This window comes from Saccopteryx bilineata, chromosome 4, assembly GCF_036850765.1.
Source record: "Saccopteryx bilineata isolate mSacBil1 chromosome 4, mSacBil1_pri_phased_curated, whole genome shotgun sequence".
NCBI lineage: Eukaryota > Metazoa > Chordata > Mammalia > Chiroptera > Emballonuridae > Saccopteryx > Saccopteryx bilineata.
In genome coordinates, this window is record NC_089493.1 from 87,871,286 (window position 1) to 87,891,208 (window position 19,923).

The 19,923-nt window shown below is 41.5% G+C and overlaps 1 protein-coding gene across 4 annotated transcripts in view; it reads right to left on the reverse strand.

The window, feature by feature from the left end:
* Positions 1–19,923, reverse strand: part of FMN1 (formin 1) — a 458,403-nt gene that overhangs the window by 102,386 nt on the left and 336,094 nt on the right. For all 4 annotated transcript variants that reach the window (XM_066277223.1, XM_066277221.1, XM_066277222.1 and 1 more), the window contains one exon: positions 17,525–17,645. In XM_066277223.1, the coding sequence (XP_066133320.1) occupies positions 17,525–17,645 (121 nt within the window). The remainder of the gene's footprint in view (positions 1–17,524; positions 17,646–19,923) is intronic.

Here is a 19,923-nt window from a genome sequence, read left to right on the forward strand (position 1 = left end):
TTTGGAGGAAATTTTTTTTTTTTTTTGGATACCTGGCGATTTGATGGTGTTTTCAAAGGCCATCAAAAATAGTCAAGAAAAGCAGTATAAAAGCACAGTCAAATTTGCAGTTTTTACCTCAGCAGTGATAGGCTTTCCTCTTTCTGTACATTATGGCATCAGAAAAGTTACTGGTCTTAAGGAGCCTGGTTGTCTACACTGAATTATATATACTGTCTTTTATCTCTGGACTCCATAATTTCTTGAAAACTATACCAAGTCCTCAATCTGTATGATTAAAAACAAAAGATGTCTTGGACCTCATTCTGCTTTAAGTGTCTCATTTTACTTCTCAGAAGAACCCTGTGAGCTCGGTCCTGCTATTATCCCTATTTTTAGGTGAGATGAGTCAAGTCAACAGATACTAAGTGACTGAGTCAGAATCTGAATCCAGGGATGTCCTGCTGCCTGCTTTAACCATCTATAGGGCTGTGCTAGAAACAAGTCGGGTACCTATGAAAGTGCTTTGCAAAAGGTAAGGAACAAGGCAATGACAGCTAAAATCAACAAGTGTCACCACTGGGCCCCTTCATTTTAAATGGGAAAACAGAAGGCCAGGTGAAAGTTAGGAGAAGGTCAGCTTATTTAGTAGGTGGCACAGAGTGGACCTGAACCAGGCTGCTGATCCCAGGCAGGTCAATTACCTTTCTACAGGTACCTAAAAAGTAGAGTCACAGTCCATAATCCATCTAAAAGCAATGCTATAGCCAAGAATGCTGGGAAAAATAAAGATATTGGCAAAAACTGTGATCCCCTTTGCTGGGGCCACACAGGTCCCTCTCCCTTCATTCATTCGGATTTCTGACATAACAAGAATCCATTTGTGAATTGTGACTCCTCCAGGGGGTCCAAAGTACACAATTTACATGGGCAAGAAAATATTTTAATATTCACAAAACCAGCCACGAATCTATTTCTGTGAAGAAAATATCTTGACCTGACACAAATTTATAGTAGGCTTGGCAACCAAAAGACTCAAGTTCTATGCCTGGCTAAGTAATCCTGGCCATATTGCTTCCTACATTGGAGATCCATTTTCTCCACTATATGTTTGCCCTATCACTTCAACAGATGTTCTTTTTTTTTTTTTTTTTTTTTACAGAGAGAGAGAGAGACAGACAGACAGAGAGAAGGACAAATACAGTAGGGACAGACAGACAGGAAGGAAGAGAGATGAGAAACATCAATTCTTCATTTCAGCAACTTAGTTGTTCATTGATTGCTTTCTCATATGTGCCTAAACTAGGCAGCAGACCAAGAGACCCCTTGCCTTGGGCTCAAGCTGGTGAGCCTGTGCTCAAACCAGATGAGCCTGTGCTCAAGCTGGTGACCTTGGGGTTTCGAACCTGGGTGCTCCACGTCCCAGTCTGACGCTCTATCCACTGCGTCACCGCCTGGTCAGGCAGATGAAGTCCTATATACAGGTATGTTATCATTATCATAACCACATTAATACCTTTTCCTTTTTTTTTCCCCACTGGGACAATTGCCAATGGACTCACCAAATTAATGCTATTTTCTAATCCTACTTGATTTCTATAGTAGCTGAAAGTTTGCAGCTGGAAGGCTACTCTCTGGTTTCCCTGGGCAATTCTTCCCACAGTTGAAGAGTATCCTCATCAAGAGCAGAGTGTTGTTTCTAAGCAACACAGTGGAAGAAGTTAGAATATTGCTGTTAAATATATGTGTGAGAGATCAGTGAAGACAAGGAGACATGGCCACTCAATGTGACGTGGTTCTCAGGGCTGGATTCTGGAACAAACAGGGTGTTAATGGAAATACTAGTGAAATCCAAACAAACACTAATAAGTTTAGTTAAGAGTAGTGTATCAGTGCCAGTTCCTTAGTTTTGATGAATATATCACAATAATGTGAGATGTTAATAGGGGAACTTGATAGGGGTTATATAGAAACTATGTACTATCTTTGTATATAACTCTATACTATCTTTGCAACTTCTGTATATCTAAAATTATTCCAAACCAAAAGGTATGGGGGAAAATAAAAAGTTGCAGGCATGACAGGATGTAGGTCCTGGCTGGTTGGCTCAGCAGTAAAGTATCAACCCGGAATGTGGAAGTCCCAGGTTCAATTCCCGGTCAGGGCACACAGGATAAGCACCCATCTGCTTCTCCACCCTCCTCCTCTTTTCTCTCTTTTCTCCTCCTGCAGCCATGGCTCGACTGATTTGAGCACATCAGCCCCAGGCACTGAGGATGGCTCCATCAAGCCTCTGCCTCAGGCACTAAAAATAGCTCAGATGTGAGTGGCCTCAGATGGGCAGAGCATTGGCCCCAAATGGGGTTTGCTGGGTGGATCTCAGTTGGGGTGCATGCAGGAGTCTACCTCTGTATTTCCCTTCCTCTCACTTAAAAAAAAAGAAGACATGTAAAAGATTGAGAATAATTATAAATATCTAGTAAGATTCTGTGGTGATATTTGCAAGAGCCATAACTCCACTTTAAAGGGGCATGGGGCATGATGTGGTGTTCAGAGGGTATTATATTGACTGGAACACTTGAAACCACGTCAACAGAGCAAATTTAAAAAAGTACAAGAAAAACCACAGGTGATCTATTGTGGATGTGGAGCATGCAGGGAGGTCCACAAAACACCATTCAACACATCTGTCATTCAAGAAAAGGTCCCAGCCCTGCATCAAAAGGCAGACGAATAAGATGTTTAACTTGCTTTAAAGTAAAGGTTAAGAAATGTTTGTACTTTTTTTTTATGATTCCTGATTTGTGCCAACTTTGTTCCATTAACCAATTATACTGGGTAAGACTTCTACTCTATAAAGATTACTTCTAGATGCTATCAACATTAGAGTTTATGAGGCATGGATTAATTCAAGAGCAGATCCCTTGAGAGTCATTTCAAAAAAGAATACCTGGGATCCAAACCTGATATAATTTTACAGTTGACTTTTATACCCCATAAATGGCCAGAATTCCAGGAATTTGTAGCTATGCTACTTAACTAAGTCCAGGGAAGAACCCAAGAGCCCTTACTGAATAAGGAGAACTGTAGAATTCACTGAACTAGCACAATAAAAACAATCACCTTAGTAACTCAGAGTTGGGATGGACTTTTAAAATCACCTAGCCCTGTCCGGGCAGCTCAGCTGGTTAGAGCACTGTCCTGACAGGCCAAGGCTGCAGATCTGATCCCCGGTCAGGGCACACACAGGGATCGACCAATGAATGCAAAAGTAAGTGGAACAACCAACTGATGTTTCTTTCTCCCCCCCCCCTTTCTCGTTCCCCAAATCAATAAAACATTAATTCATTAAAAAATAAATAAAATCACTAGCACAACTGCTCTTTCTAACGTACCTATCTTACATCTACCATAACACAGTCTTCCAAGCAGAGCAGCATGAGGCACCTACGACCTGGCAACGCCACCGGTCCTCACTTTGGGCAGCTTTAAAATCTGTCTCCCTAAACCTTCTACCTATTTACGGTCATTTGACATCTCTGTCCATAAGGAAATAATTGACTTTCTCTCAAACAGCAAGGTCAGCAAGTGTCTGAAGTAAGCTGAGTCTTTTCTACTCAACAATATTGAACAGGAACTCTGACAGGAACTGACCAACACAGTAAACATAAACACTAAAAAGGTTATCAGATCTCTGCCTTCTTGGAGAGGGGGAGGGAGAGAACATTTACAAATATATAATTAGAAAATATAGCAGTATCAAAACTGTGGGCTATAAAAGAGAGAGACTATTCAAAGTGGCTGCTGAAGTCTGGGTGGTCAGGGAAGGCCCAGGCGTGGGGAGAGCCCCAAGGAGGACATTCTGGGCAGAGGGAATAGAGCCATAAAGGTCCGAAAGCAGAAACCTGCTCACTGGGTTGGAACCCCAAGAAGACCCGTGAGTCTGGAGTTTAGTGGGCAGGAGAGGATGGGGTTCCATGAGAAGAGACAGGAAAGGTAGATGTGGGCAAATCATGCAGAAACTTGTAAGGCACAGCTGCAAGTTTTGAAGTTGGGTTTTACACCAAGAACAATGAATATGAAACAACAAAATGGCCTGACCTGCTAGTGTACGGAGACTCACTTAAAGGGAGGGTGAGAGCGGAAGCCGGGATAGCAGTCAGGAGCCTGGTGCTCTGGCCCTGGTCTGGAGGCAGAGAGCAATGAACAGTCAAGGCACGTTTTGCAGGAAGAGAGTCAATAGGATTTGCTCATGGACTGGATGTTGGGCATAAGGGCACAAGGGGAGTCGGGAATGAGTATTTTTCTTTTGTTTATACTCTGCAAAGGGATTTCCTTTATAGAATCCCCCACTTGAATAAACAGCCAGCAGGAATACCCTCCTTTCCCTGTAAGGATACTGAGATGTGGAGGGTGACACAGCTGGCCAACAGTTACACAGCCTATGAGGCCTGAATGTGAATTCAGGGCTTGTGACTCAGACTTTTCCATGATAAGAGCTTTATTTCAATATTTTATATTTGTTGTAAAAAAAAACAACCCAATAAAATCAATTCTATTTACTGTGTTGATTTACAAATAAAAGGCAGAAATAAAGTGAAAACTGAGAGGAGGAAACCAGGACAACATAACTCATCCTTCCCACCTAGAGATGTCACAATCAGTGGCTTCAAAGGCTGACACAAAGTTCTTCCATGAATTAGATGGTGAATCAGGTTTCAGTTTCCGTATCCCATTCTCCTTGCCGTACAGCTTGTCTTTGAAGGCATTCCATTTGGGAAATGCGTGACCTTTACCCATCAGGCGGCACTTAATTGAATGCTTTGCATCAAAAGTCACCATGCTAATCAACATTTTACACCCACTGCCCTCCTGAAATTCTTACCCTGTTTTTTTATGTCTGTTTTGTTGAACTCATTTTTCAAAAATAAATCATATCAAAGTTTTTCTTTTATTATTTCTAAAACCTTGCTTGCAAAACTAAATATTTTTAACACCATGGCAACACGGTCAGGACTCTGGCTAATGTATCCAGTCCGCCCCAGAGTTCAGACGTAGCACGCTACTGCAGTGGACAAACGGGCTGCGGAGGAGGAAGGGGCTAGTAAATTAGGCACGGTCAATAATCATTCCAGGCATGTCTTCTGGAGCTTCCTAAAAGGTGATAAACTAGCCAGTCTTGTCCCAACAGATCAATTTCCCCTCTCCCTTCTGGGACACATCTATGTGCACACACCGAGCAAACTGCGTGGCTCTGAAGGAGGTTAATACCTCCCTCACTTTCGCAAGTACTTCCTCATCCATCTGTTCATCCGACAGCCCTTGGAGTTGGGCAGGGGGTAGGATGACCAGCTCCATTTTTTTCAGCAGAGGCTCACCGAGCTTAAGTGATTTGTCTGAGTTGCATGGCTTATTACATGGTTTAGTAACAGGCACACTAAAATGTTAAACTGTATTTCCTATATCCCACACCAGTGCTCCTTTCCACACACCAGCCTTCATATTAAAAATTAACTAAACTACCACAATGTCATGTTTTGTTTTGTTTTTATAAGTGTCTTAATAGTATGCATGCACACAGTTAAAAAAAACTAAGTGAACTTTATGCACTCTACCAAGAGCAGTTCTGATCTCCCTCCACACACATCACAATAAGGCACCTCCACGACTTTTAGACTAGTATGCAGTGTTGACATTTTTATGACTTTGCAAAAACAACTCCCAGTCCCAGCTGATCTATGTAAATTCTGGTTAATTCACCTTTTCTGGAACCTTGCCACCCAAACTACCTCACCCTCAGAATAAATAACATTTTTACAATTTGCTGTGCTTTCTATGTGCTTATTCCCGAATGAACTCCAAACTTGTCACTAGTAGTGCAATTCCTGTCACAACATTCAGAGACTGCATATTCCTCAAAATCTTCTCCATGATCTTTCTGACCCAATCTAATCTGGAATGTCCGTTCTTCGTGCCTGGTGGTCATCCTGGGCTCCCTATGGAACAACTGTTCACCTCCCTTGTCCATTGGATGATTCATTCCCTGTCACCTTTGTTCCCCATTTTGTGGCAGCGCATGTCCTCCAGTAGCATCTTGAGGGTGGTTGCATGGAAGATACGTTTTTTGAGAACTTACATGTCTAAAAACACCTTTATTCTGCCCCATACTTGATCATTAATTTGGTGGATATCTGATTCTGGACAAGAAAGAACTTTCCCTCGGAACCCTGCTCCAGTTCTAGCTCCCACTGCTGCTGTTGAAAAGCCTGCACCCGTTCTGCTTTCTGATTCTGTGCAGTTTGTTTCCACACCTCACCCACCTTTTACAATCAGATTTGTGTCGAGTGGTCTGAAGTGCTCTCACAATGGTCTGGATCTGTTTCATTCCATTGTGCTGCAATCTCTGGGGACCTTCAAAATTAGGAACTTGTGTTGGTCATTTTGGGAAATTTTCTGAGTGATTTTATTGATTTCTTTACATATGAATATATATGAATGTGTTTGTGTCTGCAAATGTATGAATTTATGTGTAAGTTTATGATGCGTACAAATCTTGTGGTAAAAACTGGATTGCTTCTCACCTTTCTCCACTACTGGTGTAGAATTCAGCTTCCTTGTTCAGCTAGCACACTCATCACTTGTCCATCTACTTTCTGAGCTTCAGAAATGTTGTGGTTATGGTTTCCTCTCTTGTTCTGTGTTGAGTTTATGCTTTTAAAGAACTATCTCCACTACTATTTTACTAATTTTCAAGAGGAATTGAAATCCCACATGAGTGTTCAATCCAAATTAGTGTTCAGTTAGCCATCTTCTCTCAGAAGTCCTCTCGAAGTTTTCCAAAGTCTTCCCTTACTAGAACCATTCTGCTTGTGGACAATGCTCAAGTGAGTAACTAAAGAAAATATTCACTCTTAGGATGAGATCTAGCTTTTCTCTTTTCTTCCCATCTTGAAGAACGCAGACTATCATGAAGAGAAAGCCATCTGATAATGCTAGGTGGAAGAAGTCAGTCATGCTGAATTTCAGGGCTGGCCCCGAGCACAGAAGCAACAGTCTGCTCTGCTGTGTGACTTGACAAGTCCTGGAAGGTTCCTGCACCTTCTCATCTATGTCAGAAGCCCAAAGGAGTCAAAACCATGTAGGTTACCTTGGAGTAGTGCTATAGTGTTCTACTATTTGTCTGGATAATCACATCAGACTAGTTTGCTTATCTTCTGGTCATGAAGGGACAAAACAGAGGCTAGGTCAGTGGTTTTCAACCATCAGGGCGGGGAGCTCTTTTGCAGACTGGCACAAATATCTGACAGATTGGTACTGGTCTGCCTGCCAACCGGCAGTTGAAAAAAACAGTGACTAGGTAATTGTCAGAGCGAGAGCTGAAGAGAGTGAGTATGTTGGAGAAACCAAAAGAGACTAAGAGGCAGGTCATAGGACTACAGAGATTCTAACAGGTAGATTAGCTGAGTGGTATGGGTAAAGAGAAGAAAAAGCCTAACTTCAGTTCCATTATTATCTGTAGACCCTTTAGAACAGTGGTCCCCAACCCTCGGGCCGCGGACCGGGACTGGTCCGTGGGCCATTTGGTACTGGTCCGCAGAGAAAGAATAAATAACTTACATTATTTCAGTTTTATTTATATTTAAGTCTGAACGATGTTTTATTTTTAAAAAATGACCAGATTCCCTCTGTTACATCCATCTAAGACTCACTCTTGACACTTATCTCGGTCACGTGATACATTTATCCGTCCCACCCTAAAGGCCGGTCCGTGAAAATATTTTCTGACATTAAACCAGTCCATGGCCCAAAAAAGGTTGGGAACCACTGCTTTAGAAGATGAACTAGAGAATTAAGTGGAGCTTATTTTCCAAGCTCTATCATTGTAGATCATATTGTTAGTGTCTGAGGGTGGGCCTGCAAATAGGAAAAGAAAAAGCATGATACTGTGGAAAAAAATGTAAACTCTGCCATCAGATAAACCTGCTTCAAATCTCAACTTTGACATTAGAGCAAAGTTGCTTCAACTTCCTTACTGTGAAAACGCACGTAGTACTTATTCTGAAGTAGATTTAACAAATAGAAATGATATAAGCAAATTTGCTGGTATTTGTAATTGCTCATTAAATGGTAACTGTTGTCATCAGTGATGGTGGAAATGAACACACTGTACCCTTGAACACATTTGTTATGCCTGTGTCCACTGTCCACCTTTGCAGGGAGGAGGATTTTATCACTGAGTATATTTAGAATTGCCAGTGCATAATGGTAATAAAATGTGAACCAACTTTTAGTAGGTTTTTATTATTGCTTGAAATTCTGGACTAATATGCCAGATAAAAGACAGGACAATAAATTACATGTGAATCTGAGATACACAAGAAATATTTTTTTTTTAGTATAAGTTCATTCCATGCAATATCTGAAACACACTTACGCTAAAACTGTCTTGTTTATCTGAGGTTCAGATTTCACAGGGTTCCTCTGTATTTTAATAAATCTGGCAACCCTCAAGGTACCGCCATATTGCAGAATGCCCCATCGCAACCACCATCCCCACCACTTGGCAGTCCCCTGACTGTGTTTATTGCAAATTCAAAGGAACAGCCATTACAGACTTTCTTCAAATTGTTTCCTTCACTTCCTGAAATATTATCAATAGGCAAATCACTTTTTAAAAATTCTGTTTTGGGCTAAACAGTTCTGACTGACTCAGTAGGCCAGGAGCCATACTCTTATCCAGGTGTTGGACAGATAGATAGATTCCTGCAGGAAAGATGGTGTCAAAGAGTATGATGGTGAGGAAAGTTCGCACTAAAGAACTGGCCAGTGGGCCCTGGCCGGTTGGCTCAGCGGTAGAGCGTCGGCCTGGCGAGCGGGGGGACCCGGGTTCGATTCCCAGCCAGTGCACATAGGAGAAGCGCCCATTTGCTTCTCCACCCCCCTCCTCTCCTTCCTCTCTGTTTCTCTCTTCCCCTCCCGCAGCCAAGGCTCCATTGGAGCAAAGATGGCCCGGGTGCTGGGGATGGCTCCTTGGCCTCTGCCCCAGGCGCTAGAGTGGCTCTGGTCTCAGCAGAGCGACGCCCCGGAGGGGCAGAGCATCGCCCCCTGGTGGGCAGAGCGTAGCCCCTGGTGGGTGTGCCGGGTGGATCCCGGTCGGGCGCATGCGGGAGTCTGTCTGACTGTCTATCCCCGTTTCCAGCTTCAGAAAAATACAAAAAAAAAAAAAAAAAAAAGAACTGGCCAGTGGAGCTGGGACAGGATTCTTTGCCCTCCCCTCTAGGACATAAATTTGAGTATTCATTAGTAGATCAGTAACACCAGTTATTAGCCTTTCTATTCCTTTCTCACAGTCAAAGGAGGAGGGCAGAACACCACACACACTCCAAATCAAAATTCAAAAAACCAAAGCAGTCAAGGGCAAGATGAAGTGCACATTCTGAAAACCACCCCTCCTGCCTTCCTCCACCACCTCTCCTGCAGGCAGCATCCCTCCCAGATGCCATCAGTTCTCAGAGCCTCAAACAGGGTTCCACACAACCACCCCTTCCGCCCCCCTGCTAGTGCCATGTCAGTAATGCACTTGCCCAGACACTGAGGTGAGCTACATGGCCCAGGAGAGAACTGTTTCCACCTTTCAGAGAAACAATATGTAGTCTACTGTTTACCATGTAGTTTTAAACAGAAAAGGTTTTCCAACTTGCAAATTATATAGTTTCTAGTGATTAATATTAAAAATAATATATTAACTTTTACAAAACTATGGCTAACCCTTAATCACACTAATCTACCTAGCTAAAATTGAGAGTTAACTCTCACTTATGTTTTTAACCTAATTTTAATTGTAAAAATTTCACATGCATATTCAAATAGTCAAACTTGCCACCATAGCAGTCTTTGCCAAGGACCATGAAAAATGTAAAGTGTTTTCCTATCATGTTTTTACATGTGTAGGTATGTAGTTCCGTCCCTAATTCCCCCTCTTTATATTGGTACTGACTCTATGACTCTGAATAATATGTTAATGCTTTTGGTGGGTCTTTAGAAGGGAGTGGAGTTAAATAAAAGAATTCAATCCGCCATCTGCACCTGGAAGACACATCAACTATAGTTTAGAAAAATCTACCAACTCCCCCCAACAATAATTAAAAAAAAACCTTTCATGTATATACGTATTTAAATCCTCCTATAATTGAAATTTTGAGCAGAAGGTTCAGGTTCTAACTAATGTTATATAAGACAGAGGTTCATTTGGACAGTTTCAGGTTTGGTCACTCCATTAAAATAAGGACAACAGGATTAAAAATGCCTAAATGTGTGATGAATATAAAGTTAGTTTACATTTAGAATGAAAAATTTAACATTCACCAGGTACCTGGACTATGTATTCACACAGCATCTCATTTAAAGAAGGCTTAAAAAAGAGTTAACATGTTAGGATAAATCTTTACCGGATAAACTGTATAGAGTAGTAATAGATATCAAAAAAGTCAACAAAGACTCTTACCTTTCCAAAAATGTATAAGTGTATTCCCAAGTATCTCTAAATGGTCCATAAGAAAGAATATATTCAAATATAGAGTCTCAAATATTTAGAGAAAAGAACATCACTGTAATTACTGTATCTTAAAACAAACACAAAACACATCTCAGCCAACATTCTCAAACAAGTACGAATAGCTGACACTGGGAGTTGACTAATTATATTTTCTCAATTTATATATGTAACAATAGGGTTAAGATATATCATTTTCAAGGCAAGATTTAGCAAATAGCCGATTAAGTAGCCCACCCTTCATGATAGGGGATACTGAGTAACTTTTGTTAGCTACTAAGGACAATTTATTTTTATTCTTTTTTTTTAATTTTTTTTTTATTTTTTGTATTTTTTCCGAAGCTAGAAACGGGGAGAGACAGTCGGACAGACTCCCGCATGCGCCCTACCGGGATCCATCTGGCACACCCACCAGGGTACAACGCTCTGCCTACCAGGGGGCGATGCTCTGCCACTCTAGCACCTGGGGCAGAGGCCAAGGAGCCATCCCCAGCGCCCGGGCCATCTTTGCTCCAATGGAGCCTCGGCTGCGGGAGGGGAAGAGAGAGACAGAGAGGAAGGAGAGGGGGAGGGGTGGAGAAGCAGATGGGCGCTTCTCCTGTGTGCCCTGGCCGGGAATCGAACCCGGGACCTCTGCACACCAGGCCAACGCTCTACCACTGAGCCAACCGGCCAGGGCTAATTTTATTTTTATTCTTAAACTTTTCAAAATATGCTGACTTTTCAACACCTATTTGAGGAGTTCCTGTCTCATTTTGCAACAAAAGGATTAACTAATCTTCCTACTTTTATAGTCAGAATAAATTCTTCATAATAAAATACTATTATAGGATGATGTTAAACAAATGTGGATTTGGGAGTGACTACACTAGAATAATTTTGAATAACACTAATGCTATTCATTTTGGCTTTCAGGCATCAAGACATCAGAGAGGAGGTGACCAACCCACTGTCTGTTTACATGGATAACAAACTTAGTAAGGACATTGTAGCCAGGGAGTATTAACAATATTAAAAGGCAAAGGCCACAATTGTTCATCAGAGCTTCTCCTGGTTAAGGTCATCCAGTAATGACAATTTATATTAAAAATTTGAGAGTAATATATTAACATCAACACTTAAAAAATTCTGTTTTTCATTGATGAGACAGACAGAGAGAGAGGAAGGGAGGGAAGCATCAACTTGTTGTTTCAGGTGCTCTGACTGGGTTGAACCCGCAACTTCTGGCATGCGAGGTAGATGCTGTACCCACTGAACCACCTGGCCAGGGCCTCAACACTTCTTAAACTATATTTCACAGACTGCATGTTCTGCAACATATTACTAGTCACCGAAAGAAAGAAAAAATAAAATAAACACAAATGTTTACTGTTTTCAGGTGAGCTATGCTGCTTTAAACAGGGTTAAATTGTTTTGCTTTGGTTTTATTGCAGGACTACCCAGTATCTTTAATAAACTCCTGTGTACTGTGAATCCCTCTGATATGATTTTAGGATAGAACATTTCCAAGTTTATTAGACTAGAGACATTTTTATTTTTTTGAAAGCACTTGTTCACATTCCATGCGTACTGGTGAGTGCTAGTACTTGGGAAATCCTGTATCTATGACTTTAGCAACGGTGTGTGTGTGTGCAGGTCGTGATTGGTATTAACTGGCACAATCAGAAACACACCATTTCATGAGATGTTTGTTTCCTATTGCTACTATAACAAAGTACCGCAAATGTTAACTGTCTTAAAACATCACAAATATATTAGCTATAGTTCTTGTATGTTGGAAGTCTGACATGGGTATCACTAGGCTGAAATCAAGGTGCTAACAGGGCTGCATTCCCTTCTGGAGGTTCTGGGGAGAACCTGTTCCTTGCCTTTTCCGCTTTTAGAGGCTTCTGCATTCCTTCCCCGCTTCCCCCACCTTCAAAGCTAGCAGCCCTGCATCTCTCTGATCATTCTACTGTACTACCTCCCGCTGGCCACAGACAAGGCAAGTTCTCAGCTTTTAAAGATTCATGTTCAAGTCTCATGTGATTAGATTAGAACTACTAGGATAATCCAGGATAATCTCCCCATCTCAATGTCAGCAAAGTCCCTTCTTGCCATGTAAGGCAACATCCTCACAGATTTCAGGGTTTAGGATTTGGAAATCATTAGGAGTCTTTATTCTGCCTCCCACACATGGGTTCATAAGAATATCTTTGGAATTTTGGCCAACAAGGTAAACAAATAAGAAAGAGAGCAACTGTTCCTACTGTTTGATCTCCCCCCAACTATCACTTATAACATCAGGAAAATCAAAATTATTGTCTTATTAAGGGGTGTAAAACAGTAAACAAAATATGGAACATGTTCTCAAGCACCAAGAAGTTGGTTCTGTCTCCACAATGCAGAGAGGAGAGCACAAGTGCTCTGGTAATTAGATTCTCCACAAACACAGGCAGCTGGCTTCTCAACATTACAGACCTGATCAGTGGTGGGATTCAGTCAGTTCGCACCAGTTCAGCAGAACTGATATCTAATTTTTTGTTGAATTCAGCAAACCGGTTAAAATGGCACTTGTAATCAGGATTCTCTCTAAGGTGGGCACCTGGGCAGCTGCCCAATGTGGAAATCACAAATGTACATTCATTACTCTTTTTTAATGTTTATCTGCGCAACAGAATATTCTAAGTGCCTGTAGTAATGTTTATTTGTCCATAAGATAAAAAAAAAATTGCAAGTGAGGATGCCAGTCAAGAAGCAGTATGGGTCCCTGGCCAGTTGGCTCAGTGGTAGAGCATCGGCCTGTTGTGTGGATGTCCTGGGTTCGATTCCTGGTCAGAACACACAGGAGAAGCACCCATCTGCTTCCCCACCCCTCCTCCTCTCACTTTTCTCTTTCTCTCTCTCTTTCCCCCTCCTGCAGCCATGGCTCAATTGGAGCGAGTTAGTCCTGGGTGCTGATCCATGGCTTCCGCTTCAGGTGCTAAGAAGAGCTCAATTGCTGAGCAATGGAGCAATGCCCCAGATGAGCAGAGCATCATCCCCTAGTGGGCTTGCCAGGTGGATTCCAGTCGGGGCACATGCAGGAGTCTGTTTCTGCCTCCCTTCCTCTCACTGAATAATAAAAAAAAGGAAGCAATATGGAAATACCTTAACAGTTTTATTGTATTTTTTTGGTCAGGTATTTTTTAATATTTTTTCATTAATATTTTAAAATTCTTATAACACAATCTAGTTTTGTGTATATCTTTTATTGTTCTTAGTTAAGTATTAAATGCATGAAATAATAAACTACTTTTTGGTATATCATTTTTTTTGTAATTAAAATGGTCATTAGGGCAGAGAACCGGTTGTTAAATTATTTGAATCCCAGCACTGTTCCTGATTCTATAACTTGTGCATTTTCCAGCAAGAGGGGCATCCCTATCCCAATCAGCTTCATCAAGGCTTTCCTTACTAAGGGACCATGCATACATTACCTCTGATGATGAAGGTATAATTGCCCTATTTTTCAGGTGAGGAAATGAATACACTCTATCGTTATGTTACATGACAAGACCTTGCTTTTCACTAAACCTGTAAAAATACATATCTGATTCCAAAGCCTGAGGTATTAGTTTTATGCAATACTGTGTTTATTCACTTAAACCCACCTCTTGTATATGTCTTTCCCTTCCCTCTCCCCAGCCCCAGGGTCCACATATGTGTTCTAGGAAGGTATGTGTACACATACACTTGCATTCATGACCATGTTCAGTGACTTTGTCATTTATATTTTTATGGAGCTTTATGCTTTGATTATACATTTTTCTGTTTTGATCTCTGATTAGGTATGAAGATTTATGAGTACAGGGCTTAAAGTAATATTTAGTTTTAAAATGGGACTAGGTCATCACCTGCAAAGTAGGTTGGCAAGTTATGGGAGCACCGCAAAATTTAGTTTTCCCCTCTGTGGGAGATCGATAGTAACTGCCTCATAGGATCATTGTAAGGATGAAAAGAAATGATATATACATATGTAAAGCATCTGATAGATAACAATAATATACTCTTTGTATATATAAATGTAATAAGTTGTAATTGACAGTATTATCATCAACGCCTTGCTACGTTTACCTACATTACATATAAGTGCAATTCAAAGTTCTTGTCTCTATGAAAGATGCTTATTGACAACCTCTACTTAGACCAGTGACATTTGTGCAACCAACAATCAGAGTTTAATTCACATCCTAGTGCTATGATGTGGTTCATGCTACTCAAAACAAGTTTCTTCTACAGGGCCATGACTGCTGGGAGAATTGGGGCCTGGGACTTCTTGAAATTTGCTAATCACATCTGGTTTAGCTTTAGACATTTTCTGGGGTTTTGCCAGCAGCCACGACATTTTAATGGCTACAATAAACCTCAAAGCCTCATCAAATCTTTGCTGTATGTGTGAAAATTATGTCCTCTTCAATTAAACATTCAATCTAGGCTCACACCAAGGCCTTTTGGAAAAGGGGGTGAAACGTGAATGGGAACGGGAGATGAAACAGACCGCCACGACTCTGGCCATCTTGCCAGATGGTATTTAGAAGAAAAAGAAATTCATTAGAGAACTAACGGTCTGTATTTTCTTTAAATATTTACTAGGTACCTTTCATGTGTTAAAAACACTGGCATCCCTAAAGATTAGCAGGGCATTTTTGTTTAAATATTCAATGTGTGTGGGGGAGTCCCAGTTTCCTCAATCGCCTGTAGAGTAAGTACCTCGTGTCCTTTAATGAAGTCCACTATAAAGAGGAAAAAGAATGGAGGCTATGTTTCGTTTTCCTTCATAAAGCAGCAACTTCAACTTCTTAAGTTTGGGATTTCCTTAAAATTGACTGAGAGAAGTGTCAGCCGAGAATGAAGAGATCTGGAATGACAGCTAGGATCTCCCTAGAGCAGGGGCCGGGAAACTTTTTGGCTGAGAGAGCCATGAACGCCACATATTTTAAAATGTAATTCCATGAGAGCCATACAACGACCCGTGTACGTTGTGCATTATCCAATAAAAATTTGGTGTTGTCCTGGAGGACAGCTGTGATTGGCTCCAGCCACTCGCAACCATGAACATGAGCGGTAGGAAATGAATGGATTGTAATACATGAGAATGGTTTATATTTTTAACGTTATTATTATTTTTTATTAAAGATTTGTCTGCGAGCCAGATGCAGCCATCAAAAGAGCCACATCTGGCTCGCGAGCCATAGGTTCCCGACCCCTGTCCTAGAGGAAGTATGGTACACCAAAGTGGGGGGCTTTGGCCAGACCCCTTTCTGTCCACTGTCCTTCTAATTCACTCTTCCTGTCCCTTTGTTATTTATTGCCCAACACACAGGAGTGCCAAAGGGAGGCAGCTGAGCAAGGATGCCCAACAGGGCAGTCCCTGGAAGGAAGGCAGGAGAAGAAGAAAGATCACTCATAGGTCAGGCTTCTGTTCAAAAGACAAGCGGAGAGGGCAGGCCTGGGTGGTAAAGGGGCCATGAGATGAGGGAAGGACATCTGTGGTGGCCACAGAGGGAACACACATGGGGCCTCACTGCTACCACTCACCTTGCAGCCGTTCTGAGGACAGGCCTGGGGCCTAATTCTGCCACCGGAGAGGGGCAGAAAAAACTGCTACATGATGGCTCACTCTGCTTTATCCCAATAAGAACCAAGTTCTTTATCTCAGACAAGAATAAAACTGTCATTTTTTTTTTTAAGGAAAGGGAAAAGAACCACAAGTTCACGCACCACATTACTGAACAAAGCATTCATTTGGGTGAAATCGCTCTTCCGACCACATCAACAGGAGGGAAAAAATGCACATGTTCCTTTAAAAGTAATTTACAAGGTAAAAATATTCACTTGTAACCACTACCCTTATTTAAGCACGTTTGATGCCCAGAGTGAAAACAAATGGCTTTCCCTGCCCCTGGGAGCGAACTTTCCCACTCTCCTCCCACGTCCAAGCTGTTCTCCGTCTAAGACTTGGGTTTCTGAGCGCTCTTTCACAATAAACATTTTTTTAAAATGTTTATTTTATGTCTTAGTGTAAAAATATTCCTGGTTCGAGCTCTTCATTTCCTCAAGCACTCCTTCTGGCACTCCAGGCTCCATTTCCACATTAACACGCTCCCTAAATCCTCCACCGAGCCCTTCCGTTGGAGTTACCCAGGCTCCAGCACAAGTATTTATATTCTTGGACAAGGAGATGTCTCCACAGTGAAAACACAAGACTCTAGAAATGCCAAAGGAAAATTCCTGCCCGAGAGAGACATATTTCCACCTTTTAAAAAGGCAAAAGTGACGTTCACATTTTGTTTTGAATAATTAAAAATGTAAATTAAATTAAAATGTTTACTATGGGTATTGCCATTATTATCAGACATATATATATATATATATATATATATATATATATATATACCAAATATATAGGAACGTGTGTGTGTGTGTGTGTGTGTGTGTGTTTGTGTTTCTATGTGTCTGAGTGACAGGGAGAAGGAGGGGGAGAGAGAAAGGCAACATAGTATAGCTGTTTAGAAAATGCATGGATTCTAATCAGATACACTTGGTTAGAGCTAAAAAAAACCCTGCTTTGCACTAACTGTGTAAACATAATTTCTCCAAGCCTCATTTTTCTTATCTACAAAAGAGAATTAGTATAGTCCCTGCTTATTAGGATTGTTATAAGAATTATGAGGCAACAGTAGGCAATTCAATAAGGGTCGGTGCTATTATTATTATTAAATCTATTAGATGTCGGAAAATGTAGATAAGATGTAGCTATAACAAGTACTAGTTAACACTAGTAAAAGAGAAGGATCTGTAAATACAGCGCCTCCAGACAGTGCCCCAAGATGAAAAGTTTCAAGAGGGCCGCAGAACACCAGAACTCGACTCTGCACCATTCCATTCCACGAGCCACGCATAAATACTCCTCTGAAATCATTTTTTAAAAAATCTTAGCTATTATCATAATAACAGAACAGTTCCTGTTACCTTCTAGTTGCCTCTTCAGTTTTCTCAAGTCTTTTATGAGGTCTTCAAACTTGACTTGGGAAGCCAGAAAGAAATCTTGTGGTTCAGGCAGGGGGAAAATGCTCTTTTCTGTTCCTGCTTCCTAAATGATATGGTAAAGAAAAGAACATTATCCTTCCCGATTGTCACTTTCAGTTGAAATTCCAGAGCATCTTTTAGTGAATATTTGAATAAAAATCATTGCAATGTTCATCGGCTCTTCCTGCATTTGGACTGGTTACTCGGAAGTGCTTTCATCTTCCACAGCACCATTTAGATTGGCTGTGGCATGGGCTAGATTCTATCTGGCCTCATGAAACAGAGAAAATTGTCAGGTATGTCCTGATCCTGGATGCTTATGTCCATGGAAAAAAGCATAGAGGAGGGAACACGTGCAAGTACTTAAACTGAAAGCCCCTGTTTGAGTTGCACATGGCAATAATTACGTAACTCATCTCTGGGGTGCGTCCACGGGTGTGAATTGGAAGGTGCCGGATAAGGTGGCTCTGCAGTGAAGAAACAATTGCCCTCCCTTGTGCCTTTGCCCATGTTCCTCTGCACCTTAAAGCATGTCTGCGCACATGTGCCACTGAATTCTTTACATATTTGTAAAAACTTACCAAGGGCCTTACAGGTTTTGACAAACCCCTTACGGAGTACCTGAGCTGAGAACCACCTGGAACAGTGGTTCTCAACCTGTGGGTTGCGACCCTGGCGGGATCGCCTAAAGCCATCGGAAAATACATAATGCATATCAGGTATTTACATTCCGAATCATAACTGTAGCAAAATTACAGTTATGAAGTAACCACCAAAATTATTTTTTGGTTTGGGGTCACCGCAACATGAGGAACTGTATTGCGGGGTCACGGCATTAGAAAGGTTGAGAACCACTGATCTGGAAGGACACACCTTCATCAGGCACACTGGAAGGTGAGCTGAGGCTCAGATTTCTCTTCCAGTCTATCTTGCTTTCTCCTGAGTTGTTTAATAAAAGCTACGGACCTTGCGTATCTCAACCAGCCATCGGGTCTCCCCACACAGGCCCTTTGTCAGCTTTCCCTCCCATTCCATCTTTCCTGCTGCCATGAGGACTTGTTCCAAACTCTAAAAGTGCTTTATAAGGCACTTTATGATTTGGCCGCTGCCTACATCTCCAGCCTTATTTCTACCTCCCCCCATGTCTAACTCCCTTCCCCAAACTTCCATAAAATAATAGCACAGGCTACAGCCTCATGCCTCTAGGCTTTCGTAAAACTTTTATACAAAACTGTCCCTTTCCAACCCTACCCCAGAATGCCCTCACACCTTTTTGTTCATACTCATCCTTCAAGTCCCCAAACAGATGTCACTTCCTCAAAGCTTTCCCTTAAGTCCCAGCCACCAACGCTTTGGGTGTTTTCAAGAGCCCCTCATATTTACTGTCATCATAGTACTTATCAACATTCATTTGCAAAGTGTCATGTTATCTTGTATGTCATGTTAGCTTGTCTTCCTCACTAGACAGGAAGGCAGGAACTGTGTCTTTGCCTCAGTATAGTATATAACCCCTGGCATGTCAATCAATTTTCCTTGGAAACATCACCAAGAGACTGTAAAACACCATTCTGGGAAATTTGTACCTTTAGCAAAAGACATCTAACTTACCTTCATATTTTCTTATGGTTGCAGGGATTCCCTGGGACCTTCCCCTTCCTTTAAGACCTTTAACTTTACTTGGGATGCTAGAAGAAGATGTATTTTCCACTTTGGATCAGGACAATACTTTATGTGGTCAATGGAATTTTTTAAATTTCCCTATACTGATTTTATTATATTAAAAACCATGGAGGTCCTGGCTAGTTGGCTCAGTGGATACAGGATCGGCCCAGCATGCAGATGTCCTGGGTTTGATCCCCAGTCAGGGCACACAAAAAAGTGACCATCTGCTTCTCTTCCTCTCCCTCCCCCCGTTTTTTCTCTCTTCCTTGCCCACAGTCAGTGGTTCAGTTGGTCCAAAAATCAGTCCCGGGTGCTGAGGATAGCTCAGTTGATTCAAGCATCAGCCTCAGACAGGGATTGCCAGGTGGATCCTGGTCAGGGCACATGCGGGGAGTCTGTCTCACTATCTCCTTTCCTCTCACTTAAAAAACGAAACAACAAAATAAAACCATGGAAGCAGTATTTGTCTGAATGCCAAGATGAAATGACATCTAAGATGCTTGCCAAAAGACACCATGGTGATCTACTTTGGAAGAACTCTTAAGTAAAGTTTTTGTTTTTGTTTTCTTCATCTCAAAAAAAGAGTAAATGCTGCTGAGTAGATTAGCCTGGTAGTAGCTCTTGTGAAAGTTGTCCAGTTAGAGTTCAAAAGACATGGCTTTAGATGGGTTTCTTAAACA